The sequence below is a fragment of the Felis catus genome, chromosome D3 (genome assembly GCF_018350175.1).
Source record: "Felis catus isolate Fca126 chromosome D3, F.catus_Fca126_mat1.0, whole genome shotgun sequence".
Classification (NCBI taxonomy): domain Eukaryota; kingdom Metazoa; phylum Chordata; class Mammalia; order Carnivora; family Felidae; genus Felis; species Felis catus.
In genome coordinates this window covers 21,733,497-21,761,022 of record NC_058379.1, presented here as the reverse complement: position 1 = coordinate 21,761,022, position 27,526 = coordinate 21,733,497, and the positions used below count along the sequence as shown (strand labels likewise).

The 27,526-nt window shown below is 49.2% G+C and overlaps 2 protein-coding genes across 8 annotated transcripts in view; one reads left to right on the top strand and one right to left on the bottom strand.

Moving 5' to 3' along the window:
* Positions 1–14,818, top strand: part of LIMK2 (LIM domain kinase 2) — a 59,466-nt gene extending 44,648 nt beyond the window's left edge. For all 5 annotated transcript variants that reach the window (XM_045041629.1, XM_003994812.6, XM_019814757.3 and 2 more), the window contains 11 exons: positions 37–142; positions 502–698; positions 2,416–2,602; positions 3,438–3,524; positions 4,713–4,844; positions 5,007–5,063; positions 6,949–7,014; positions 7,968–8,142; positions 9,094–9,149; positions 10,212–10,369; positions 13,018–14,818. In XM_045041629.1, coding sequence (XP_044897564.1) covers positions 37–142; positions 502–698; positions 2,416–2,602; positions 3,438–3,524; positions 4,713–4,844; positions 5,007–5,063; positions 6,949–7,014; positions 7,968–8,142; positions 9,094–9,149; positions 10,212–10,369; positions 13,018–13,162 — 1,366 coding nt within the window. In that variant the 3' untranslated portion in view covers positions 13,163–14,818. The remainder of the gene's footprint in view (positions 1–36; positions 143–501; positions 699–2,415; positions 2,603–3,437; positions 3,525–4,712; positions 4,845–5,006; positions 5,064–6,948; positions 7,015–7,967; positions 8,143–9,093; positions 9,150–10,211; positions 10,370–13,017) is intronic.
* A 1,154-nt stretch (positions 14,819–15,972) lies between these two features.
* Positions 15,973–27,491, bottom strand: PIK3IP1 (phosphoinositide-3-kinase interacting protein 1). 3 transcript variants are annotated; one of them, XM_006938600.5, is made up of 7 exons: positions 27,274–27,491; positions 26,345–26,365; positions 26,105–26,224; positions 25,899–26,018; positions 24,747–24,947; positions 24,571–24,649; positions 15,973–17,691 (listed from the first exon to the last, which is right to left on the bottom strand). In XM_006938600.5, the coding sequence occupies exons 1-7, from the start codon at positions 27,341–27,343 to the stop codon at positions 17,487–17,489; spliced, it is 816 nt and encodes a 271-aa protein (XP_006938662.1). In that variant the 5' UTR covers positions 27,344–27,491; the 3' UTR covers positions 15,973–17,486. The 3 variants fall into 3 exon arrangements, with proteins under 3 accessions (XP_006938662.1, XP_006938661.1, XP_006938663.1); XM_006938599.5 differs by having other exon boundaries at positions 26,105–26,365; XM_006938601.5 differs by lacking the exon at positions 26,345–26,365.
* Between the last annotated feature and the right edge of the window lie 35 nt (positions 27,492–27,526).

Sequence of the window (27,526 nt, the reverse complement as noted above, 5' to 3'; positions counted from 1 at the left end):
ATGCCTTCTTCCTGCCTCAACTCTTGTCTGGCCCAGGGTCAACCGGATGCACATCAGTCCCAACAACCGCAATGCCATCCACCCCGGGGACCGCATCCTGGAGATCAATGGGACCCCTGTCCGCACACTCCGAGTGGAAGAGGTACAGTGTGTGTCCAGTCTGTCTTGTGGGGGTGGAACATGGTATAGACCCTCTGGGAGATCAAGCTATGGACCTTTGCCTTTCTCCACCCCCAGTCTATCTCTTTGTCTTGCCACTGAGCCTGTGACCACTGATGACCTGTGTCAGCCTGGCACATTCTCAGGGCAGTAGGGATGGCCTGACAGATGGGATATCTGACAGGATGCCAGTGAGAGGGCACTGGGGCTACTGGCAGCTAGAGGCCACCATTAGCCAACTTGAGCATTGGCCATACTGTGCTAAGATCATGTGGGCTGACAGTGGGTGGCCTGGGATGGGACAGCCTGTGGGAGCCAGCCTTACACTGCTTTTGGCTACAGGTAGAGGATGCGATTAGCAAGACAAGCCAGACGCTTCAGCTCTTGATTGAACATGACCCCGTCTCCCAGCGCCTGGACCAGCTGCGGCTAGATGCACGGCTCTCTCCCCGCATGCAGAATGCTGGACACTCCCCGACTCTCAGCACCTTGGACACCAAGGAGAATTTGGAAGGAACACTAAGGAGACGCTCTCTGAGGTGCTGCCTCCCACCCTGATTCCATGCTGACCCATGCCTATCCTTCAGATGAGGCTGAGCTGACTTTGGGAGGCCAGCAGAGTTAGGAAGGAAACCCGCTGGCCAGAGATGGGCCATGAGGATTGTGCTGACCCAGCTCTCCCCATAGGGATCACAGTTCACAGCCAGGGCCTGTACATGATCTGACCCAGCTGTCTGCCAGGTTTCGTTAGAAACCAGAGAGTCGGCTCTGTCCACTGAACTTCTGAGCTGAACTCAGGAGGCAGAAATGCTGACCCCCAAAGGACAGCATGGCCCATGGGTAAAGCATGGGGTTCAGAGGCTGGAGATGGGGCACAGAAAGAATTAATAAGTGGAAGTAAGAACACTGAAAACTGTAAAGCAAGAGATGGATGCAAGCTGTTTTAGATTTGAGGGACCAACAATCAAAACCTCATAGTTCCAAGTCCATGGGGAGGGAGCAATCACCCTGGATACAGGTGCCAAATAGGGAGACTGAAAGAACAGGAGTCTGGAGCAGTGGCTCTCCAGGCAGACACACCCATACCATGCTTTTGAGCTGAGCTCCCTCCCTTCACACATCACTTCATGTCTCTAAGCCTCTGTTTCTGCATCTATAAAGTGGAGTTCTAAGACAAAGGTGGCTGTCTTTTATGTAAGGACAATCCTTTATGTAAGGATTCAGTGTGGAAAGGAATGCAAAGTGGCACAGTGACATCACAGGGTCAACACTAACTCAATGTCAGGTGTTGTTAGTATCATTAGGAGTCAGGTCTTTATCCGCCCTCCTGATCAAACAGACTGAATCACTCAGGGCCCTTGACTGGCATCTGTTGGAAACAGGGCCCTCCCCACAGATTTCTGGGCATGCACTTCTGGCTGTCTTTGTGGCCTCAGAACGAGTGAGCTGGTAGAGGTGAGGTGCCAGAGGGCAGAGAAGGCCTGAGAACATGGCTTGGAAGCAGGAAGATGTGGGGTGGCTAGGGACTGCTTAGATCTCTGGAGGGCCATACTGCAGAAGGCAGCACACCTTGTGTGCTTCTGTGGGCATAGTTGGTGGAAGGCAGAGCAAAAGAGCAAGAGTTGAGAAGCCTGTGTGTGGTCCTTTCTGGGTAGCCCAAATGGAACAGGAAGATGTGCTGGAGAGAAGTTTGCAGGGTTGTAATTCACTTGCAGTGCTGTGGACTTCAACCTTTCTTGTCCTTCAGGAAGTCGGTAACAGTTATCAACCATTATTATTACTGGCTGCTTTTAAAAATGTAAATACACTGGTTTTATTGCTGTAAAAATCATACGTGCTTATTATTTTAAATTTCAGGAAATATAGACAGGTACAAAATGAGCAAAATAGCCAGAATCCCATTTGGTCATTTTTCGGATGGTGGTAGGCTACCACTCTAACCCAATTCCGTACCTTGAATCAAGCAGGCATGTAAAGTGGTGGGTTACCATCCTACAGTGCTGTCCTATATTGAGCACTATAGGGTTTCTGCTTTGAATGTGGTTTTATTGTACTTAAATAAACTACTGATGTTTGTAGCCCCAAAATGGCATGTCTGTCTGACATAAGAGTTCCTTCCCCTCATCATAGCACCTGAACTACAGAAATTGGGATGGATAGGGTGGTAAGGTAGCTTTGGGGTTTCTACCTCCATGGTTTTTCTGGCAAGTCTCTGAGGACTACCCTATCCCTACCCTCATCTTTCCTTGTCTTCAGGCGCAGTAACAGCATCTCCAAGTCCCCTGGCCCCAGCTCCCCAAAGGAGCCCCTGCTCTTTAGCCGTGACATCAGCCGCTCAGAATCCCTCCGCTGTTCCAGCAGCTACTCACAGCAGATCTTCCGGCCATGTGACCTGATCCATGGGGAGATCCTGGGGAAGGGCTTCTTTGGACAGGCCATCAAGGTGAGCACAGGCAGCAGCTGGTCTGCTTCTCGGCCCCCTACCCTTCTCTCACCTTCTTTTGGGGAGCTCTTACCACATGGTCTCACCCCATACATACCCTGCAGGACACCAGGCCCCCTTCCTTGCTGCAGGTGATGGTGTGAGGGCTACACTCCTGCCCTCCCAGGCCACCTAAGGGCAGCGTTGCTGTTGTAGTGAGCTTGGTGGACCTGGAGATCCAGGTTGGGATGAGTTGTTGCCCATGGCCCTGCCATCTCCAGGCAGGGATGTTTTTAGGTACCCAGAGGCCTGAGTGTTGGGTATACTGCAGGGAGCACACAGGGGAGTGGCTCCTGCCTCCCTGATGAACAGTCTTAGGGACTAACCTCTCTCTCTTTCTCTCCTCCTCCTCTGCTGAGAGCTGGGAGGGGGGGTCAGGTAAGCCATGTGTCTCAGCTTTCAGGGCATTGGGGCTGGAGAGCTCACCCTGACCCACCTAGTTCCCTGGTGCATGTCTGTGGCACTGACCCCTACTGTCCCCAGACTTCTGTTCACCCAAGGGACTCACTCCTTTATCAGATAACCAGAGCCCCTGCTTGGCTTGGCAGTGTCCCTTCCTGCCTCCTCACTTCCCTTTTCTGCATTCTTGCCTCCCCTCTATGCATGCCCCGTTCTCCAAAGAGGGTACGCTCCCCTTTGAGGCCCCTGTTGCCTCATGCTGTGTCTTCTACACATAAATTCTGTCAGTCTGATCTGGCTCAGTATGTCTTCCAAGGGATGGGATGGCCAGTTGCATATATTTTCACATATTTCCCCAGAACTCTGCACCACTAATGGTTGTCCTCCTTGTAACTAGGTAACACACAAAGCCACGGGCAAAGTGATGGTCATGAAGGAGTTAATTCGGTGTGATGAGGAAACACAGAAGACTTTTCTGACTGAGGTAAAAAGGTGGGGTAGGGGTTAGGAGTGTGGTGTCACTCTTGGAAGAGAGTAGATCTTACTAAATAATGGTTTCAGGAGGAAACTTGTTTTATTTTGTTACTTTTTTTTTAAAAATTAATGTCTATTTTTTTTTTAATGTTTATTTTTGAGAGGGAGGGAGGGAGAGAGAGAGAGAGAGAGAGAGAGAGAGAGAGAGAGAAAGAATGTGTGAGGGAAGGGGCAGAGAGAGGGAGACACAGAATCTGAAGCAGGCTGTAGGTTCTGAGCTGTCAGCACAGAGCCTGATGTGGGGCTAAAACCCACAAACCATGAGATCATGACCTAAGTCGAGTTGGACACTTAACCAACTGAGCCACCCAGGCACCCCTAATGTTTCTTTTCGATAGAGGAGACAGAGTGCAAGCATGGGAGTGGCAAAGAGAGAGGGAGACACGGAACCCAAAGCAGGCTCCAGGCTCTGAGCTGTTAGCACAGAGCCCGATGTGGGGCTTGAACCACGAACCATGAGATCATGACCTGAGCCAAAGTCAACGCTTAACCGACTGAGCCACCCAGGCACCCCTAGGTGGAAACTTATTTTAGAATCACTTTCTTAAAAGCTGGGCAGAAAATAGCGCTAGAGGAATATCCTACCCCTTCTAAATTAAAGCATAATGACCTATTCAATAAACATTTACTAAAGACAGCATGATCTGGGTACAAGGGATACAGTAACAAACGAGATGTGGTTCAGAGGAGCTTACAGTTAGTGGAGGTTATGGAAACAGGCCAATTTAGGACAACTAGATATTATACTCACCACCTGAACACCCTGCTAAGGGAGCCTGGAGTGGGGCCTTCCAGAGAACTGCCATCTCTTGAGCATTTACACAGTTTTTACCACCTCTCCCAAGTTGTTCCATTCCTTCGGTTGGTTCTCCTGTGGTTCAGGTATTGCCCTCCAGGCCTTTGTTTCACTCCTGGACCCTCCCATTCCAGTTCCCCCCAGTACAATTCCTAGAAAGGCAGCATCCCAGGGTGAGGCCTGTGAGGCATCCCTATCCATGTGGAGGTGTCCTGCCCCATCACATAAGACTGGAGGTAGGAGATGCAGGTAACAGTTATCAGACTGACTCCTTGGAGGGAAGGGGTGAGGAAGACATAGTGGAAAGTAACCATCCACCTTCCTTGGCCTCGTCACCCCCAGGTGAAGGTGATGCGCAGCCTGGACCACCCCAATGTGCTCAAGTTCATTGGTGTGCTGTACAAGGACAAGAAGCTGAACCTGCTGACAGAGTACATTGAAGGGGGCACGCTGAAGGACTTTCTGCGCAGTGTGGTGAGCACACCACCCTCGCTGCTTTGCCTACAAAGGGACATGCTGAGCGTGATTGGGCACAGGCAGGGAGGGTTCACTGGCAGACGATATTGACCCATGGGGCCTGGACCACAAATGGGACAGGTCCAAACAGCCTCTGATGGGCATTCCCCCTTCCCATAGGACCCATTCCCCTGGCAGCAGAAGGTCAGATTTGCCAAAGGCATCGCATCTGGAATGGTGAGTTCTGCCAACAGCCCTGCCAGGTGTGGGAGTGGTGGTGAGGTGATGATGGGGAGGGACTGCAGGCAGGCACTGGAAGGCAAAGACCCCATCCTGGGCAGCTTGTATGGGCTGGGTCAGTCAGCAGCTATTTATTGAGCTTCTTTCTGGGCTGTTGAAATTACCCCCAGTTGTTTTTCTTAGCTCACAATCTACCTCAAAGAATTCCAAATCTTCAAGGGAAAACTGGAGAGGCAAACTAGTAGCGTCTAGCCACTGCAGGAGCTTAGAACAAGCAGGGAACCTCACTGCCTATGAAATCAGAGGAGGGGGAAGTGTTCTAATTGAGCCCTGAAGGATGGGTCAGAATTGGATAAAAGTTCCTCTTGGCAGAGAGGCACCAAGGTTGAGGTGATGATAGCAGCAAATACCTGGGAGGAGAGAGGAAGTAATAGTCTATTTCACCTGGGAAAGAATGATACCAATTATATAGTAGTAGTAGTACCAGTGACAGTCGCTGAGTGCTTTCTGTATGCCAGGCACTGAGCTGAGGGACTGACATGCATGTATATGTTTGTTCCTCATGACAGCCCCGGTTTCCAGATGAGAAGCTGATGCTAGAAAGCTAGAAAGAGAGCGGAGCTTGGGCTTGTCAGTCTGACCCCAAGCCTGAAGCTTTAATCACCGCTCTTCATGTGGTGTCCATTAAGACAGTGTTGGTCTCGGGTACATTAAGGTCCCTTATATTTCAGGCTAAGGAGTCTGGATTTTACTTAGGATGCTTAGGAAGCATCTTTGTAGACAGATGTAAAAGATGTTTAAGTAAGGAAGTTTTGTGAGCAGAGCTGTGCTTTTTTGAGGTACCTAGAAGAATGGTGGTGTCACTTACCAGATACTGGGGAGGCAGTGATGTTGGGGAAACAGGTTTGGGAAGACCTAGTGTCGACTGAAGCTGATGTGCTGTTAGTGGGCATCAGCGTATGTAGAGAAGGCAGCTTTAAAAAGGGCTGACACCAAGGAGGCTAGAAGGAAACAGCAGCCACACAGGAGTCTCAGGAACAGGTAGCATGGGAGAAGTTCTGGCAGCCTTTGGGGAAAGGACAGGCAAGCAGGCAGGTCACAAGAGCTACCATGATTCAGGAAGAGCTCCCTGGGTATGTGAGCAGAGCCAGGAGCCTAGGGGATGCAAGCATTATTGCAAAGGACAGGGGAGGAGGGAAGTAGCTCCTTCCACATTTGCTGGGGAAGACAAAAGAAAAGGAAGTGGCTACAGAGAGTGACAGGAGCCAGGAGTGGAGACTAGGGGTGGAAATAGCAAAGACTTGTGTGAAAACATTGGGGTAGGAAGAGGGAGAGGTTATAGTGTAGAAGAACAAGGAGGGTGCTGAGTCTCAGGGAAGGAGAATGTCAGAAATACAGAGCCAGCTGGCCAGGAGGAAGTCACTTCTCTGTTAACTGGCAGTGAGGGTGGCTGAAACCAGAGATTATGGTGATGATGGTGGTGAGGGGGACTGGAGCAGTACATCTGAGGACCTTCACTTCAGGTGGCCTGGATCTACATAAAATGGATAGAGGGGCTGGGGGCATGCAAGAGCCAGGGCCCAGTAGAGTTGGGGACTTTGGGAGGGAGCAATGAGGGTCTAGAGCAGCACTGGGTTGGGGTCAGCGAACCAAAGGATGGGCAAGAGGTGGCAGCAGGGAGAGAGAGGAAGCCCAGGCGGTCTTTGGCTTTCTGTTAGTGTTGGGACAAGGGGGTGACAGCAGGAGGCCCTTGCCCTAAGGTCCATGTTGGGTTCTGAAGCTGAGTGGGGATGGCCTGGGAGAAGAGCAGTCTCCCCCAGTTCCAGGGTCTGCATCTGCTTGAATTACTGGCCATTGGCCTCAGCTCGTACTTCTGTTCCAGGCCTATTTACACTCCATGTGCATCATCCACCGGGATCTGAACTCACACAACTGCCTTATCAAGCTGGTATGTCCCAACCATTCTGGGCTTCCCCAGGGCCAGCCCTCATGTCTTGTCACAAAGGAGACTGTCCTTGTGCTTTAGACCTCAGGTGTCACTAGGACTCCTGTGTTACCCTTCCTGCTGCGCCTGATGCCCTCCCCTGTCTTCTGGGGGCTCTCAAACACATGCAGACACAATAATACCTCCTCCCAGTAGCAGCCTTTGAAATCCTTTGGTTAGAAGGGACTTCAGAAGTTCCTTAACGCTACAAAGAGCCCTGTTGTTTTTCCTGATTTCACCACGATAGTTCTGTAAAGCAGCTCACTGAGGACCCTATTCTACAACTGTGGCACCTTGAAGCCTCAGTCTAAGGCCATAGAGCTAGTAAATGTACAGTGGCCAGTTTGGGACCAGCATTTTTTCCCACCAACCATCAGCTCTGGTTGTTAGCATGTCATTTCTCCGATTAACTTGGAATCTAGCTTCTCAGGTATCCACTAACTGGCCCTGGCTCCACCCTCTAGATCCACACTAAACAATTGTAACCCTTTTTCCACATGACTGCCCTGTAGCTATTTGAAGAGCTTGTCTCCCTCTAAATCCCCCCACTGACTCCCTACACCTTATCCTTTTCTGTCTTATCCTGGCTGTAAGCCATGCCTTAAATCTTTTGGGGTACTGGCAGGATGGGGTAAAAAAAAAAAAAGGAAAAAAAAAATCCCTTTTCCTGCTTCTGAGTTCCACTCTGCAAGTCCCAGAGCCTTACTCCTCCAGGCTCCAGGGGCTCTGTTGTGAACACCCCCAAGTCTGGGAAGTCTGAGGAGCAGATACCAGACTGCTAGAAAACAAATAACTGAGCCTTATCTACCAGAGACAGCATGAGCTATGACTCTCCTTTGCTACATACCTTTTCTCCCCTTCTCAATTTCTCTTGGGAATGTCCTCACCAAGTCCTGATCTGGCCCTTGTCCTACCAGGACAAGACCGTGGTGGTGGCAGACTTTGGGCTGTCACGGCTCATAGTTGAAGAGAGGAAAAAGCCCCCAGTGGAGAAGGCCACCACCAAGAAACGCACCTTGCGTAAGAATGACCGTAAGAAACGCTATACCGTGGTAGGAAACCCCTACTGGATGGCCCCTGAGATGCTGAATGGTGAGTCCTGACACTGGACACTGGAGGCGACATGTCCCCAGAGGGGAGTTAGGAGCCACATCTTGCATCAGAGTCCTGGGTGAAGTGGAAGGCCTGGTACCCAGAGCTGACAGCTGGATGATTTTTATCCCTTGCCAGACTGGGCCTTATAAACCCCTTCCTCCCTGAAGTCCTGGGCTTAGGGTGAGATCTGACTGTGGCTTTTGTGCCCCAAGTGTAGCTGAGAGCTCAGGCTGTTTATTGCCAAGAGATTTAGCCTTTCCTTCTCCCTGCTGAGAACTGAATTATGGTGCCCCCTTGTGGATAATGCTCAAACCAGCCAGAGATGCTGGCTGGGATTCTTGAAATATACAGGGTTGTGAGGTCTCAGAAATGGCCTGCTGGTTTAACCCTTTTTAGAGTCTTTTGTTTTTTTTTTAAGCTGTTGGTGATCTTTTTTTAATGTTTATTTATTTTGAGAGAGAGAGAGCAAGAGAGGGAGAGAGAGAACCCCAAGCAGGCTCCACATTCAGTGCAGAGCCTGATGTGGGGCTCAGTCTCACAACTGTGAGATCATGACCTGAGCTGAAATCAAGAGTCAGGTGCTTAACTGACTGAACCACCCAGGCACCCCAACACTTTTTGGAGACTTGTGGCCCAGAGAAGTTCAGTGGTTTGCCCAGGAACATACAGCTAGCTAATGACAGAGTCCAGATGAACCCTGATCCATTTCTCTTTCAATGTCCAATGTAGTTTCATTTTGGATAGTGTGTTTTATAAGATCTCTCTGAGGCAGCCCACCCAGGGCTGAGGAAAGATGTTCAGATGGTACCTCTCCTGGGAAGCCTTCAAGGCATCCCCATGGAGCCTCTTCTAGCCCTGGTTCTTGGCTGTGGCCTGGCTTGGCCCCAGACTCAGTGCAGAGCAGATAAGAGACCAAACCTAACAGCCTGCTCTCCTGTGTTCTCCAAGGAAAGAGCTACGATGAGACGGTGGATGTCTTCTCTTTCGGGATCGTTCTCTGCGAGGTGAGCTCCGGCCTGCACAGAGGCCAGGCCTGAGGCAGAAGGCCTAATGGCTCTGCCCTGCCTCAGAACTGGGACTGCTTCTCCTAACGATGAGTAGCTCACCATAAAGTCAACATGAATGTAGGGTTGTGCAGTTATCACACATCTGTTGACACATTTGAGTCTCATCAGTCCCATGAGAAGGACTGGGCAGGGTTTTTTCAGGTGAGGAAACTGAGGCTCAGAAAGGGGCAGCAGCTTCCTCTTAGTCACATAGCCGGTAAGGGGCAGGTGAGACTCGAAACTCCACTAGGAAAGGCAAGAGGCTGTCCTTATGGTTGTCCGTTTAGCTGTTGGGCCAATGTAACCTTTGACTCTGATCCCCATTCCCCAGGCCCTGATAGTGCTGTTGCCCTCAGCCCCACAAGTGGAAGTAGCCATCACAAGAAGTGCTAGCCTGTCTAGCACAGTTCTAAGCACTGTGAGGTGTATAGGCTGAGTCTTGGAAAGATTCCTCCCCTTAGGAGCTTAGCTCAGTCTGTCTGAAAGCACTCAATCAAACACACATGTTCAGAGCCTTCTGTAATTCCTACAAAATGGTGAGTGGTAGAGGAGAGACAAGAACAGTTGGAATAATGGAAGGAGGGTTTTTTTAAATCATTTTCTTTAATAGAGATCAATTGAGCATATACTGTGTGCAAAGCACGAGGCTGGTGCCAAGAAGTTTCAGACATGCATCAGACCCAGAACCTCACTTCACAGAGCCTGAACTCTGGCAGGGGACATAGACCCAAGGGCACACAGCAGGGCAGGGTGGGATGTATAGAAGCTCCTCCTCCAGATTTGGAACATTGTGCTTTTGCTGCAGAGAAGTCTTTTCTAAACCCTCCTCAGTAACCAGACTCTCAGCTGAGAGACAAGTCTGGACTAGCAAAATTTGGGCATGGAGGATAGCTTTCTAACCTTGGTTTTTACCTCCTTCTTCTGCCCATCCTTCTTGTCCATACACCAATATCCCTCTCCCCTGCCCTATGGCCGCACACACCACAGCCCATTCCTGACCAGCCATCTTGTCACCTGCAGATCATCGGGCAGGTGTATGCAGATCCTGATTGCCTGCCCCGAACACTGGACTTTGGTCTCAACGTGAAGCTTTTCTGGGAGAAGTTTGTCCCCACAGACTGCCCCCCAGCCTTCTTCCCCCTGGCCGCCATCTGCTGCAAACTGGAGCCCGAGAGCAGGTTGGTATCCTACCCCTTCTCCCCAGCTCACATAAGCCCGGATGCTTGCCCCAGCCTTCAGCCATCCCCAAGCCCTTCCCAGGCACAAGGGTGGCAAAGGCCTTGAGCTCAAGGATACCAACCACTGAAGCCACCCTAACAACTCTGATGTGCCAGTTGAGGTGGTAGGGGGGACAAAGGCATTGTCATGAGTGACCTGGATATAACAAAGACACAGCCATGAAAAGAAATTTTAACACAAGAAAATTCACACAAACCTGTGCCATTCCAACAGAAAAAGTGTTCTTCACCTATCTGTTCCAAACACATACATTTTTTTTCATATAGCTATAATCTCAGATAAAGAAAAAATTATTTTTAAGTTTATGTATTTATTTTGAAAGCAAGAGAAAGGGTGAATGGGGGAGGGGCAGAGAGAGAGAGTCCTAAGCAGGCTCCACACTGCCAGGAAGTAGCCTGAGGTAGGGACCAAACTCATGAATCGTGAGATCATGATCTAAGCTGAAGTCGGATGTTTAACTGACTGAGCCACCCCTCAAATAAAGAGAAGTTTTATATTTTGCCCTGCAAAAAATATACTACCCAGTCTTCCCATTTATCATTTTTGTTGACTATGTGAAATTCACTTAAGATATAGTCTGAACATATAATATACGTAATATAGATATTCAGGTTTTTCCAGTTTCTCCTTACAATAGGTATTACTATAGTGAGCATCTTTATTCATTTGACTAATTTTTTCCTTTAAAGAAATATTTTTTAAATGACCTTTATTTATCTCAGGTTATAGTTTTCATTATTACCCTGGTTGTTTTCAAGTTTGTACATTAGAAAACTAGAATCTGTACTTTTTCCTGCTCTCAAAAATCCTGTTTCTTTAAAAAAAAAAAAAATTTCAAGTATTACTAAAATATATAGCACAGGAAGTATACATTTTCTATTATCTACTAACCAATGTGCTCCCCAGCACTCCTCACTCTCCTGCTCCATCCCCTCAAGATAACCGGTTGGCACATAACCTTTATTTTAAAATGATTTCCAGGTGGCACCTGGGTAAGTGTCTGACTTCAGGCTCGGGTCATGATCTCACAGTTTATGGGTTCAAGCCCCACAATCGGGCTCTGTGCTGACAGCTAGGAGCCTGGAGCCTGCTTCAGATTCTGTGTCTCCCTCTCTCTCTGCTCCTCCCCTTCTCGTGTTATCTCTTTCTCAAAAATAAATACATTAAAAAAATTGTTTTTAATAAAAAATAAAATGGTTTCCAAGGTCAAGTTTAGAGTTGGGATTTGCTGGTGGGAGGCTTTACATTTTGTTCCTTCATGGGCCAAAGGACTGCAGTCCTTCACTAACATCAGAGTAAGAACATGAGGAGAAAATGGAAAGCTACACAGTATTTGTTTGCTAATATCCTTTCCTAGTCATTCTAAATGTCTGTGTTTAAGTCACTCAAAAAATATTGACTGAGTGCCTACCATGTGTTAGACACTGTCCTGAACACTGGAGTGAACAAAGCAAAGGTGCCTGCTCTCCTAGAACTCACATTCTAATAAGAAGAGATGATAAACAATAGATAGAATAAACTTCACTGAACAAAAGAAAGTGACAAATAGTATGGGGAAGAGCAGAGCTGAGGAAAGAGGATGTGTAGGGTAGAAGTTGTAATTAAAAAAAAAATTTTTTTTTTTTAACGTTTATCTATTATCGAGAGAGAGACAGAGCATGAGCATGGGAGGGGCAGAGAGGGGGGAGACAGAGAATTCGAAGGAGGCTCCAGGCTGTGAGCTGTCAGCACACAGCCCAACGTGGGGCTCAAACCGCAAGATCATTGGCCTGAGCCGAAGTCAGACACTTAACCGACTGAGCCACCCAGGCACCCCTAAAAATTTTTTTAATGTTTATTTTTGAGAGAGAGACAGACATGAGTGGGGTAGGGGCAGAGAGAGCAGGAAGACAGAATCCAAAGCAAGCTCCAGGCTCCGAGCTGACAGCAGAGAGCCTGATGGGGGGCTTGAACCACAAACTGCGAGATCATGACCTGAGTCGAAGTCAGATGCTTAACTGACTGAGCCACCCAGGCACCTGTAAGTTGTAATTTTAAATACGGTGGTGAGAGTGAGTGGGCCCCGCTGAGAAGGTGATAAGACAGTTAAACAAAAACATGGAGGAGGTGGAGTAAGCCTGAGCTGTCTTAGGGTTCCAGGGCAGCTAAACTGTTTCCACAGTACTGGAAACCCAGTGTTTGTTTTCCCTTTGGGAAGAGCTGATGAGTCTGTGAAATGTCCTTTCCTGAGCAGATCTATTGATGTGAAGACAGTATAAGGACTGGAAAGAATCTTTAAAAAGGCACTTAAAATTATTGCATTTTCTCCAAGACATGAGAGGAGCTTTTTTTCTCCTGGACTTTCTTTTTTTAAGCTACCCCTTTGAGCAAGTCCAGCGTTATCACAGTATTATCTCCCATCTTCACAACAACCCTACACAATAGCAGTAACATTATATCCCCATTTCCTGCAGAGGCACAGGTTAAGGGGCTTGCCCAAGGTCACACAACTAGGAAGTGGTTGAGATGCAGGCCTGGGTGCCTTTCACACCACCCCGTGGCTCTGTCCGTGTCTCACCTGCCTCCAACTCGCCCCTTTTCTTTCTAGACCGGCATTCTCAAAACTGGAGGACTCCTTTGAGGCTCTCTCCCTATATCTGGGGGAGCTGGGCATCCCACTGCCTGCAGAGCTGGAAGAGCTGGACCACACTGTGAGCATGCAGTATGGCCTGACCCGGGACTCACCTCCCTAGCCTTGGCCCAGCCCCCTGCAGGGGGGCGTTCTGCAGCCACCATTGCCCCCTCTGCGCCCCATCTCTGCTGTGGGCAGGGCCGTCCGGGCTTCCTGTGGATTGGCGGCTTATTCAGAAGCAGAACAAGCCATCCCTACTACCTCCCCAGGAGGCCAGCGGGTGCAGCACCAGGAAACACATCACAGGTTTGGGGTTCTGGTTACTGTCTGTAAATCCAACACTCACCTGAAAGCTGTGAAGAAAAAAAAAAAAGAAAAGAAAAAGAAAAGCCTGGCCCATGGGCTGGGGGAATCTGTTACTGATGACCACTCGGGAGCTCCCTGGCAGTGTGATTCTGGGAGGCTGTTGCTTACACTAATCAGTGTGACCTGGACCTGCTGGGCAGGATTCCAGGGTGAACCTGCCTGTGGGCTCTGAAGTCTCTGGTCGCACTGGATACAGGAGGACTTTAAGGGGGAGTGTGGATGAGAGAGAGACTGGTGGCCAGGTGGCTATCCAAGGATGTGAAATGACAGTGGTGCTACCCCCCTTCCACCCCATGCCCCGCCCCCCTGTGGGGCAAGGGTTGAGGGAGTAGGTCTTGAAGAGTTCCTTAGTTTGTGGTGGAACTGGCCAGGAGTCAGGGAAGGGCTAGTCTCTACTCATCTCCCAGGCCTAGGGGCCACATCAGTGTGAGGGGGAGCTTCCGCCTCATGTTCACAAACTACCGCTCTTGCTGAGAGCTCCTAGGCTTTTCTGCCTATAACAAGCACTCACCCACAAGTGCAGGAAGAGGCTAGGGGCTAGAAAGGGGCCTGTCTTCTAGAAAGCCCATATCCTGGCTGCTGTCATTCATAGCCTGGTGGGCACCTCAGTCAGAAGCCCAGGACATTTAGCTTAGTGTTAGATGGGTTCTGGAGGATTGTGTGGCTTGCCACAGGCTCAGTGTATGAGCCAAGGGAGTGGGAATCTCAGCAGTCTCTTGGTCTTGTCCTTGTGGCAACCACTGCTCACTCTTCACTATGCCTGGTCCAGGCAGCAACCTAGGCAGGAAGAGGTGGTGGCAGAGCTCCAGAGCTGGGATGCTGGAGGAGACCACTCCCTGAGCTGGCCTTTCTGGCTTCTACCTCCCTTGTTGGTTGGCCCAGCTCACTAGCTCCTGGCTGTATCTTCCTGACACAGTTGATGGGTGCTGAAAAGCCCCAGAGGCACCCTCCACCTTGGCTTCCAGAGCTCTAGGGACTCTTCAACACAAATAGATTTGCCTCCTGTGAGCTTGCACCATATTTAACAAATTGGAAATGGGTTTGGGACGTTACTGCAATGTGTGGTGGTTGTTTTGGGGATGGGGGAGGTGGTGGTGGGGAGTGATCCAGGAGAGTGGTTGATGTTAAAACTATTTTGTTGCTGTATCTGTTGGGTGATATGTGAAATACTGTATATAGACCTGATAAATTGTGGGATTAGGTGTCATCTCTGGACAGAGTTTACCTGCTATATAGACCATACGTAATGTGTGGAGTGTGCAAGCTTGCTGTAGGATTGAGCCCTGGCTCCCAGCAGCCCCAAGTCAGCATTTTGTGGCTGGTTGTGCCTCAGTTGTCCCCAGCAAGCATGGGAGTGGTGGGCCCACGATGGGCCGTTGAACAGACCAAATAAATTGAGCAGTTAACATAACTGATGATACGGAGAGTGAGAAAGTGACTTGGGGCTTGGCTCAGCAGGAGGAGGGTACATGTGGAGGGTCTGCTGGCCACTTTCAGGCCCCGCCCTGTGACTCCCCATAGCAGGAGTTCTCACACACACCCCAACTCTAATCCCCTCTTATATAGATACTAACCTGCTCCAGAGAACATGCACATCCCACCTGAGGCAACCCAGTCCTTCAAGCAGGTCTGACTCTGACCTCCCAGCCAAGTGCTTCCCTTGGGGCCATATACTTCCACTCTCTGATGCATGTACACTCCTATAAGCTTGGATATCCTCCCTGCAGGGTTGGGTGCCACCTTCATAAAGGGAAGAAATGAATGCAAGTCACCTCCACACCTTGTGTTTTCCTATAAATGCTTGAGAGAAGACCTATTCTTACTTCTACACATGGGAGATGTGAAGCATTGGGCAGGATATTATCTACCTAGTGGGATCCTGGACACAGTATAAATCCATATACCCTTAAGTTCAACTTAAGGACAGACTCCAATTCCTGGCAAAACTGATATTCTAGGGTGCTCCTTATTTGTAGAACTACAGAGCAATGTCTAGGCATGGACAGAGATCACCCTGGGTATTCGTAGAGGCAGAGAACATGTTGTTGAAATCTTGTGCTGAAAGTCCTGTTGGTAACTTCTTCTAGAGCTCTAGGAGTTCCCCTCCACTCCCCTCACCCCACCCTACCCCCCTCCCTCACCATCCCCAGGGGCCTTTCTCTGCTCAGAGCTGCTTCTTGCATCCCAAGGACCCAGCCTCTTCTGCACATCCATCCTTCCCTTTTGCTGCTGCAGCACCACCAATCACACCTGTCTCCAGCCCCTGCCAACGGCTGCCTGGATGTTCATTTTAACTACCTCCACCTTGGGAAAAATGGTGAAGGGGACAGGATTTGCAGTGACCAAACCAGCATACCCGTCTTTCCTGCAGCTTCAACCTGAATGATTCCTGGTGATGACAGAACAGAGGCAACAGTTAACACACCACTCACTTGCCATCTCCCAGTCACAGGGCCAGAGTTAATGAGGGAAAGCCAGAGCTTGCCACACAGGTATGGACAAGGTAACTAAAAACTTCCAGCTTAGCGGAGGAATGTCCTTGTACCCCATAAAAACTTGGTGATACACAGCTTTTTGTTTTTTTAATTTATACAAGTCAAATGCAGAGCAATTTACTGCACTTTATATGCAGGTATCAGAATGAGGTATATAAAACATGTACACAGAGAAATGCTTTTATAGAAAAGTAGAAACCAGTAATGTACTGTTCTTTTCTTCAGCATCACTAACACCAAGGGACCCATGAGGCCTAGGCCCCTCAGCAAACCACTCCCAGGAATAGTCTGCTGAAGAGAATGGGCCCCTCTAAGCCCCCTTTCCACATGGGGCAGTGGAAGGAAGCTCTGGGTAGGGAGCACTGCTAAGGCCTCCAAGTGTGACATCAGGACTTGGAGGCCCTGCTGAGCCATTGGCTCAGTGAAGCACAGTGCTGTGGAGAAATGTTACTTTCTTCTCAGCCATGCCTATGCTCTATGACCTTGGGCATCACTTTCCCCCTCTGGGTCCCTGTGTCCAAAAGGCTTGAGGAACCCTAAGGTCCCTTCCAATGGTTCTGATTGTTTTACAAGTTAGGGGTTGTGAGCCTAGCCATACTACCCTCACGGGAATGCATTAGCCTCGAGGCCACAGAGCCACCTGCAAACTCAAGCCACTGCAGGGGCAAGCCCTGAAGCACTTTATTACCTTGCCTCTGAGCTTAGTTTCTGAGTTAACCTCTCAGAAGCAGCTCACAAGGCCCCACAGTGTAATTCCCATAGGTTAGTTGGCTGATGTCTTACCCCTGCAAAATGAAAAGAGGCCAATGTCCACCCTGAACAAACTGTCTAGGGTTCCCCAGGTCCCCCTCGAGTCCTGTGGCCTAAGGCAACCATAGATCCTTCTCTACCTTCTTCCCAAGTGGAATGTTCAGTGCGATTCTTCCCTTCCTTTCCTTTCAAAACAGGAAGAGTCCCTGGGCCCAGGGCCAGCCCACAGTTATCAAGGCACATCACTGCTAGCAAGCTGGAGCACCCCCCAGGAGCCTCCAGCCTAGATCCCATTCTCAACCCATAGTTTTGACTTTTGTACAAATTCATTTCTGGTTCTCAAAGTCAGTAGGGAGTTCCATCCCAAATACTTTAAAAACTATATTTTTGAAATACTGCCTCCTGACCTGTCTGTCCCGAACTATGGATAACAGTATGTGCCACTCAAGCACACGGAGAACAAACAGAAAGGTGGAGACTGAGGCCATCTTAGATAATAAAGCACAGAGGAGCCTGGGGGAGCTCCTTGCCTGTCCCTGGTTCAGATCCAGGGCACAAGCAATGTTTGGAAGCCCTTGTCAGCAGCATTGCTGTGGGGGCTGCCACTGTCTCCATCCACAGGCAAAACCCTGCTCCAAGGGATGGAGGAGGAGCCTTGGTAGGACCCTACCCAGACTTGCCCTCAGCACACCACCTGCTTCTGTTTTAGAATTAAGAAAACAAAAAGTCGAGGGAGGATTTTAACCACAACAAAAAGTGTAGATCCTCCCAGCTGAAGGAGAGTAGGATGTCCTGCACCAGTGTCTGCATGGGCTCTTGCCCATTGTTGGCAGCTCAGGCCCCAGGAGTGCCTGCCTGGCCCATGAGAGGGGCACTGCCCTCCTGAAGGTCCACTGGAGTCTGGTTGGTGTGGACCACAATAGTCTTCTCATCCACGATCTCACAGGTAGGATTGGTGAAGGCAGACAAGGGCAGGGTGATTCGCTGCATCTCCCTCTCACACACACGCTGGTCATGCTGCTCTTTCAGGTCCTTCCCCCTGGCAGGAAAAGAGGTAAGCATTGAGGCTGTGCCTCCTGAATGGCTTTGCTCATTAAATAGCAATGCTGTGCTCAGGCAGGGGCTGAGGCTAACCATGGTCAGCAATTCAGTAGCTGAGGTATAAGATTTCCATTTTGCCCTGACACGAAGTTCTTACACCTCTGGTCTCTGCTTCCTCATCTGTAAAATGGGTGTGTAGCAGCCTGAATCTCACACAGCTGCAGACAGGCTCAATGAAGATAGTGTATAGAAGAGAGACTCTTAAGATAACGATTTTGTTCTTTAAGCCCAGGGCTCCAAGAGACCCAGAGAACCATCTCAGTCCTAACCCATAAAGTTGTGCAGAAAACTGACCTGTTCTGAGACAGCTGTCTTGTCCTAAAGTGCTGGAAGGTGTGAGCCCTGGCTGGAAATAAGCACTGTCCCTAGCCCACACAGTGGGCAAAAGGGACTGAGGGCTATTCAGGTCAGTGGGAAACAATGAGACAATGACCATAAGACACCTTTAGGTTCACACATCTTTGAATTTTCATGGTGCTTAATGACTCAGTTAGGCCATGGTGTTGCCCCATTTTACTCAAATGGAGTGCTTACTCCATGCTAAGGATGATGTGTACCTTATCACACTTCATCCTTGGCTAAACCCTAAGAATTAGGTCTTACCATTCATTTTACAGATGAGGAAATAGCTCGAAGTGAAAGAATTCTCCAATAACATAATGGGCTCAAACCCAAGTCTGCTGGACTCCAGCTAATATTCAGAGAAGTTCTGAACCGATCAGAGTCACCCCAAAGAAACAGTGGCACAGGAACTCAAACCCAGTCTTCTGGCTGCACATGTAGCGTCCTTCCCACTGGCCTGGATTACCCCTGTTGCAGGCTGAAGGGTTTGGTGAGTGCCTAACACACTGCATACCACAGCCAGCACCCAGGACCCAGATCTGGGTCCACACTAACATACTCTGAAGCCACAACTAGAAACATGGGCTCAACTGTCACGGGAAATCTTTCTGGAAGGAGCCCACCCCAAAGAGGCCTTGAAACTGACAGCTGATGGATGACTAGGTGAAAAAAAAAACCTACTTCAGACCTCAGGAAGATAGCTGAGGTCAGATGGATTACATATTCATCATGGTATAAGGTGCAATGACAAGTTTCCAGAGACTGGAGAACAGTATTGAGAAAACAGCAGGGCCTGGAGGGGCCTGGGGGCTGCACAGGTGCCTCAGAACTGTCTTTAAATCAACCAGTTTTCTTGTATTCTAGTACCAGCTCAGCCTTGACTGTGTGACACCTGGCAAAACAGCCTTGCTGAGCCTTGGTTTCCTCATCTATGAAAGGGGGACAGTATCTGCCTCAAAATAGCAATGAATGTGAATGCATTTTGAAAACACTGGAACTGCTGTAAAACTCACAGAGGAGATTATTATGATTTGCCCTGAATATGACTTGACTCACCAAGCAATGTTATCTTAATATGGTTTCCCAAGGAAACTCCTACTGACCAGCCAAGGCAATTATTATTTATGTGACCTCAGCAACTCCCCTCCTCTCTGGGCCTTAATTTTATCATTTTTAAAACAAGGAGTTGGACTTGATAACCTCCAAGGCCCCTGATATTCTAGATGATCCCTCATGGGAGATGTGCTCTGATTCCCTAATTCTCATAAGGTCACAGAAGACAAATTTGTGAGTCACCCTAGGTGACTGAGTTTTTTGCAAGTGCAACCCTGAGCATTTGCCGCATCCTTATCATTTGTCTCTACTGGACACCACCAACTCCTGCAGCAGAATAACCCCCAGAGCATTCCAAAAAGGAAATGGAGGGACCTGGGAAGACAGTTGTCTGGACCAAGTGCATCCCCACTCAGCCTAAGATTCACTTTGCCCTTGGGCACTGCTCATCAGTTACAGCTGCCACTACAGAAGGAAACACTTTCCTCCATAATAAAAGGCCAGATTCTTCAAGGTTGCCTATGTAGGTCTGGGTTTAACTTTATTAAGGGAGCCCTCAAGCCAGCAGAAGGCCAAGTGGCAATTAACAAAAGAGGTGGGGTATGCAAGTCTCCTTTGCCAGGGCCTGAGTTTCAAACTCTAAAGGGCTAAAGGAAGAGATAAAGTGATAACTCATACATCCGGAGTGCCTACTAAGGTGCGAGGAAATGACCTTCCCATTACCCAGGATGAGAAGAGCTACCTATGCACCTACTGGATGCCATGCACTTTATACATGTACCATTTCCACACTAACTTTGCAAGATAGTGTTATCCACATTTTATAGACAAACTGAGGCTTTGGAGTTGTCCTGCTTTCCTCAGCTACCTTTTTTTTTTTTTTTAATGTTTTTATTTATTCTTGAGATAGAGACAGAGCATGTGCAGGGGAAGGGCAGAGAGAGAGGGAGACACAGAATCCAAAGCAGACTCTAGGCTCTGAGCTGTCAGCACAGAGCCTGACACGGGGCTCAAACTCACGGACTGTGAGATCATGACCTGAGCTGAAGTTGGACACTTAACCAACTGAGCCACCCAGGCACCCCTACCTTTTTTTTTTTTTTTTAAGTTTATTATTTTGAGAGAGAGTGCACGCACGTGGTGGAGGAGCAAAGAGAGAGGTAGAGAGAATCCTAATGAGGCTCCACACTCAGCATGGAGCCCAATGTAGGGCTTGATCCCATGACCACAAGATCGTGACCTGAGCTGACATCAAGAGTGGGATGCTTAACTGACTGAGCCACCCAGGTGCCCCCCTCAGCTACCTCCTTTACCAAGCATCTGACTGTGGCCAGCTATCGATAATGGTCAGGATACATCATCATAAACAAGTCTTTAGGGGGAAAAAATCAATTCATATTAATGGAGCAGAGCAGGACTGGAAGAACAGTCAGGGTAAAGGTAGGAGATGCTGGGATTCATCTGGATTACAGTCTCATCCATTTACAAGCCTCAAAACACACCCAACCCCACAGGCCTCCTGTTAATGGTGCCTATGAGTCCTGGAGATGCAGAGGATGTCCCCAGCTCCTCTTAAGATCTGAGGCCACCAGGCCTGCTGCACTGACCATCAAACAGCTCAGCCCCTTCTTATGCCTTTTTTTTGGGGGGGGGGGGCGGTGGGGATAGGGGGCAGGCTGTTGTTTGGCAGCCAAGATAGAACAAAAGGTTTATTCACTGACTCAGCTCCTCCTAAGGGGGTGGAGTGGTGTTGACTTACAGTTTTTCCCTTGCCTTTTTATCAGAAAATAAATGCTCCCTCTGGATAGCACAGACACTGCACTTAGGGCAGGGAGAGGGAGCTGCAGACTGGCTGGCTGAGTCTTGTAGCCTAGACAACCATGACAAAGACCCGACAGGCTGAGCCCTCACCCACACCCACCTGCCATCCTTATTCCCCTGAGAGGAAGCCTGATTCCTGCTTGCCCTTCCCAGCCAGGGGAAAGCTCCATCCCATTAGCCTCATGGTCTTTGGCAGAGTTCAGGGGTTGCAGTAATTCTATCCATGACTGCCCCAGGGCCAGAGACAGCAAGCGTGGATGGAGCTGCTGCCCACATCTGACATCCTCTTTGGAGTGACAGAGACACCCCAGACTTTCTTCAGGCAACACAGTTTCTTCCAATTATTCTTTTCACTGTTTGCCCAGTTGAAAGCAGTGCTGTACCACACTGCTACTCAGGAAAAGTTCCTCAAGGCAGCTAAGGCTATGAACACAAAACCTATGTCCAACTATACTGTCTAATTTCATCCTCACAACAAACCTGTATGGTATCTATTAGGATTAGAGATGGGAAGGCAGATGCAGAAAGGTTAAATCATTTATTTAAGCAAACAGAACTAGGATTTGAACTCAGTACTGTCTGCAGCCACCAACAGGTAATATTGCCTTTTTAGGAAATATTAGAGCTGAGAGGATCATCATCCAACCTCCTACCTTTGCACTTTTTACAGATGAGGAACGTAAATTACTTGTCCAATGTTGCACCCAGAATTGATGGCAGTTGCAGAACTAGATCCTGGTTCTTTTGACTTATAAGTCCAGCTATTTTATTTTGAAAGTTTCCATTTTTCCTAATATCCTTTGCAATTCAAATTTGCAGGACACTGCTGAGCCTCGCTGAGCTTTTGGGAGATATTGTTAATCCTTGCACACATCTTACTGGCTGTGTAGCCTGGATGTGGCACTTAACTCTTCTAGGTCTCAGCAGCTCACTGTAAAACAGTATAAAAAGTGATCCTTCTAGTGTGGTCATGAGACTTGGGCCAGATGATCAGGGAAGAGCATTCAGTAGGGCCCTATTTATTTAAAAAGCATGCAACAGAGGCGCCTGGATGGCTCAGTCGGTTAAGCGTCCAACTTCAGCTCAGGTCATGATCTCACGGTTCATGGGTTCAAGCCCCATTTCAGGCTCTGGGCTGACAGCTCAGAGCCTGGAGCCTGCTTTGGATTCTGCGTCTCCCTCGCTCTCTGCCCCTCCCCCACTCGCTCGCGCGCGCTCTCTCTCTCTCTCAAAAATAAGTAAACATATAAATAAAAATAAAAAGCATGCAATAAATGTTGGCTGCTATTATGATTATCTAACATGATTGGTGTCCTACTGCTTATATTTAATACTTATGATAATCTTGGGTGGGTGGGTATGGGTGCATGGAGGGGGCATATATCCCTATTCAATAGTCAAGAAACGGAGGTGCAGAGGAATGACCGAACCTATACACAACAGTTCTTTCCAGGACACTCTGTTCTCTGACTTTGGAGAGAGATGGGAGCTGAGAGCTTGCCTCTAGACCACATGCGGTTTCCTGTTATAGTCTGTTCTCAGAGCACTTTTGCTGAGGAAAGGGGTGGACCAGTAGTTAGTGACAGGGAGTCTGGTGACTTGGTGCCTTGCCCTGAGTTTACAGGATAGTAAATGCTAGGCTTCAGGGCAGTCCTATGACAGCCTAAAGAAGCAAATTTAGAAGAAAAAAAGGCCTGGCTTCCTCATTGCACATGAGAATTGAGCTCAGAATTAAGAACATTTAAGTCAGCTCAAATACCTGGAGGCCTGGAAACCGTCACAAGATTGGAGTAAAGCCATACTCTATCCAGTGGCTGAGTTAAGAGGAAATATTTCAAAGGCTAAACTCAGCCAACAGGTTTAGGTCTGATTATGACTTGTAGGCCAAGGCTACCACATCATTTCCTCTAACTCTCTGAATGAACAAACAGGTGTCCCTGGACCTGCCATGTTAACCATCCCACTGAGGGCAACAGCCTTGGAATGGAAGTCAAGAGACCCTCTTAGGTCAATTCTTATTCTCTTTGAACCTCTGCTCCCTGAATCATAATAAATCAGAGAAGAAACAAGCGCTCAGAGAGTGCTAGTACAGTACTCACATTTTACAGAAAAGAAAAAACAACTATTATTTACTGACCACTTACTATCTGCTACACACTGAGCTAAGCAATCACATGCCTTAGCTACAGCAGTGCTCTGCAGTAGGAAATAGAAGCAACTTGCCCAAAGTCACACAGCTAGTGACAGGACTAAGACTTGGCTCCACCAAATGCTAGGTGTGTGACCTCAGGCAAGGTACGTATCATCTCTTGCCTCTGTTTCCTAACATGTAATCTGGTTTCCTAACATGTAAATAACAGCATTTACCTCATAAGATAAAGTGTGAGGTAACCATAAAAAATTAAATTAAATTAAATTATGGTAACCATAATACCATAAGGGTGATTGTGTGAACTGAATTAAAGCATGCAAATTGCTTGAAGCAGGGTCTGGCATATGGTTAGTGTTCACTTTCTTGTTATTGTTGTTGTTGTTATTCTTACCCACTATTTCACCCTTTTCATCTGTAAAATGAGGAGGTTGACTACAGTGTCTCTAAGGACACCCCAGGTTTATTTAATGCTGGGTGAACTCACAGCCCTTACCACTGGACACACAGCATTGGGGCTGTGAACTCACAGCCCTTACCACTGGAAAATGCAGGCCACCATGTCACATCCCTTTTAGGAAGCCTTCTCAGACCTCAGAAGAGACATATCAAAGCACTCGGGGCTAGAAGTCAAATCCCCTGATTTTGCCCAGAACGGCAAATAATTTTCCCAGAACAAGCCAGCACTGTAAAAATGAATGCAACTCTGGCTTATCATGCACCCACCACTGACTCTGAGAGCCTTTTCCACATGATATTTCAGGGGCCCTCTCAAAATGAGCATTCCTCCTCCTGTTGTCCCAGCCACAGGTCAGGTCCCTGAGTTTCCCAGGAGAAGCCTCTTTGGCTTTCTCATATGTAGTGATGAGTAACAGGTTCTATACCCTCCAGCTCATTTTTTTCCTCCTGTCCTAAATAGGAGATCCCTGCTTATGGCCCAGGAAATTCAAGCCCAAACTGTGAAAGGAGTAGCTGGGAACCTTTTCTAGTAGAATTTTGTAACTCACAGAAATAATTCAATCTCTGGGACCCTGCAGTGAGTGTCCAGACTGATTTCTGCAGTGCCACTCGCTTCCATACTAGGCATGTTGGATTAGACAGCAGAGAATTTGGTATCAAAAGAGCTGGGTTTGAATCTAGGTTCTGCCACTCCCAGGGAGTGTGACCTTGGGCAAGTCACTTCACCTCTCTGATGAAAGCTTCCTCATCTGTAAAATGAGGAACAAGAACTCCTACCTCACAATGCTTTTGGGTGAGGAGTAAAGACACTAAAGGAAAGGGGTTTTCTAAGGTCACCTGGTAAAGACTAGAACCAAGTCTGTACATCTTAAGCTTGTTTTCCTCTTTTAATACTTCACTTCCTTTTTGGGTATGTATGCTACAAAAAGTCTGATTCAACTTTATGTACCTTCCTCCCGTCCTTTCAGAGAGCCCAGAAGAGAAGCTACTGACCTCTTATAGGTGTAGCCCAAGACGATGCCAGCTCCAATGGCGATGATGATCACCATCATGGTAATGCCCAGCACATAGCCTGCCAAGGACAGGACACAAGGTCCCATTAGCCTCACCCCAGCCCATCGGCAAATATTTCTTGATGATTCGCATAAGGATAGGTGAGGCAATCGTACCCAGGGTTCCCAGGTCTTTTTTTTCCTTGGAGTTCACCCGCACCCGCTGGCTGATCCCAATCACTGGCTGCACAGCTGCTGCCTCACTCCGGGCAGGCAGGGCGTTGGCAGGAGCGAACACCTGCACCTCATCTCCACTTGGCACTTCAGACGCCTCCTCAGTTTCTGTTGTGAAGGTTGGAGGGGACTGGGAAGTGGTCTCTGGAGGTGAAGTGTAAAATATCTCTCATTAGCGTAGCCTGAGTGAACTCCACAGCTGAAACTGTTGGGGGAGAGGGTCCACCTTAGAATGTCTGTACATACTGAAATCAATCCTTGCCCCAGGAGCAAGACCAGGTCTGATGGGGTCACACTACAGTTAGGACAAGGCAAATGTGAGGGGAAGGACATAAGAAAGAGCCTCTCCTGCCTCCCACGTCTTCATCTGTTCGAATCCTTGCCATCTTCCAAGGCCCAGCTCAGTTGCTATCTTCTCCAGGGGGGTCCCCCTCTGCGCTAGGAAACAATCCACGACCCCTGTGAGCAGCTCACATTTACTGAGCCCACACTGCCTGCCAATCCCTATGTTATATGCTTTACATAGTCCATTTAATCTAACCCTAGAGAATGGTCTTGCTGCCTCGGGAGCAACAAGCCTTCGTTCTGGAGTCTGAGAAACAGTCAAATCTGGACCCTGCCATTGCTTTGAATACGTCGCTAAACTTCTCTGAGGCTCAGATCCCACAACCAGCTTCTTTCCAGGAGGGACTGTGAATAGAGTGCCTTAACACACAGCATACGCTCCCCAAACGATCACTAAACGCTGAGGGAGGGGCTACCTAAGGGCGTTGAGACCCGGACTACTGTCCCGCGGGCTCCCCGAGGCTGCGCACCAAGCAAGGAGCTCGCGGCCAAGGGGTGGGGCCTCGCCTCCCACGGTTGTTTACAAGGCGCTCGCGGACGATGAGCTCACTCAGAGAGGCGGCGGCGGCCAATGGGCTTTGGGCTCTGCGGCCTGGAGACAGCCCTGGCCAATCGGGTGGCGTGGGGGCGGGGCGGGGCCGACCGGCGACGCGCGGACGCACGTGCGCAGCGGGTGTAAGGGCCGCTCCCAGGCTGCCTAACGTGCTGGGGGCTCTGGGGTCCTGAGGGCTTCGGGGTCTGGGCGGGTACCTGGGCAGTGCAGGTCCTCGCAAGGCCACTTCTCGGGAGCGCCGGCCTCGCCCCTGACGTAGCACCAGGGCCCGCGCGGGTCCTGGTCCGGGTTCCGGCAATAGCTGTGGTTGCCGGTGTCTGGGAAGGGAGAGAAGGCGCCATGGGACGGGGCCAGGACCCAGACCGCGGTCGCCGCCCGCCCGCCGCCCGGGGCGGACACTCACCACCCGACGCAGGGGCAGATGCCAGGCCGCTCTGCGCCTCCAGCCAGTTGAGGCATCGGAGGCCCGGCGCTGGGGAGGGCTGGTCCGCCCGGTACAGGTGGCCGTTGTCCCAGAAGCAGCCTGTGATGAAGAGGAGCCCCCCGGACACTGAGTGGCCCGCAGGGAAGCCGAGTCTATCCCGGCTGGGCGACGCTGGGCCCGTCGGGGCCCCCCTGCCCTCACTTGGAAAACCCCACCTGCCTTGAAGGGTTGTTGTGACGCCTGAAAGAGAAGGAAGAGAAAGCGCTTCTAAAGCCCCTTACTGGTGCCCGGCCCTCAGTCATTGCTCAGACAACGTTAGCTTGTTAGCATTTCATTTCATTTCATTTCATTTCATTTCATTTCATTTCATTTCATTTCATTTCATTTCATTTTTCTTTTTCTTTTCTTCCTTCCTTCCTTCCTTTTCTTTCTTTCTTTCAAGCCAGAAAGCACTGCACAAGTGCAAGGGGTTGTTACTCTGGAACTTGTGGCCACTTTAGAGGAGGGTGTGGGGGAGGTCTGGGTTCGGGTTCCTTTTTGGAGACGTTCGGAGTTTTGGGTCGGGGGGCAGCCAGCCCTGAAATTCATCCCTGTGTTGTAATTCCATGTTACATAAACTCGGGTATTCCTTTCACGGATGTGACCACACTTGGACAAGCAACACTCCCTCCCAAGAGAATTCTTCAAAAGCCTTAATTCGGTCGGGCAAAAGCCTCAAACGGAGGGAACCTGCCTCATCGCTGCCTGGATGTGACTCCAAACTCCCACTCCCCTCAGCAGGAGAGTCACAGGAAGACGCTGGGGAAGGAGGGCCTGTGCCCTAACCACCCTGTGCAAAGCCCCTGAAAAGAGTAGGACTTAGTAGGGGAGATGAACCCCAAATTCCACCCACTCATGAGCCCCAGACAAGGAAAAAGAAAAAGAAAGTGGCTACTTGCCTTTGTTCTTAATGGCAAATATGGAGTTGCAAGCCACTGACAGGGAAAGGAGAAAGAAAAAAAAAAAAAAGCCTTCATAGGACAACAGAAACCAGCTAAAAGCTTCATTTCCTATCATCTTCCTGTGTAGCCCGGCCATGCTTAGGAAATAGGGAGCTTTACCCTTTCTACTTGATTAAGTTGCTGCAGGAAGGAAGATTGTAATCTCACCTCCAGATCCATAGGCTTCTGCTAGGAGCATGTTGCCGATGAGGAATGTTTTCACCCAGGCCAAGAGCATCCTCTTCTCCTTCGTCTTGCAGGTGACTGACCAACCAGTGCCCAACCGGGGTCCCCTTGGCGTCGGCTCTGCCTCCCAGTCCCAGCCTTGCAGTCAGACCTGCCCTTGTTATGCTCTTCTGGTAAACAGCCTCTCTTTAGAACTGGGAGCTTCCCAGCCAGCTTGCTGCAGCGAGGTGTTTTT

Coding starts and splice junctions, on each gene's coding strand:
- PIK3IP1 (XM_006938599.5), bottom strand. CDS start 27,343: ATGCTCTTGGCCTGGGTGAAAACATTCCTCATCGGCAACATGCTCCTA. Junction 24,650..24,746: donor AAAAGACCTGGGAACCCTGG/GTACGATTGCCT, acceptor TGTCCTTGGCAG/GCTATGTGCTGGGCATTACC. Junction 17,692..24,570: donor TTGGGCTACACCTATAAGAG/GTCAGTAGCTTC, acceptor TTTTCCTGCCAG/GGGGAAGGACCTGAAAGAGC.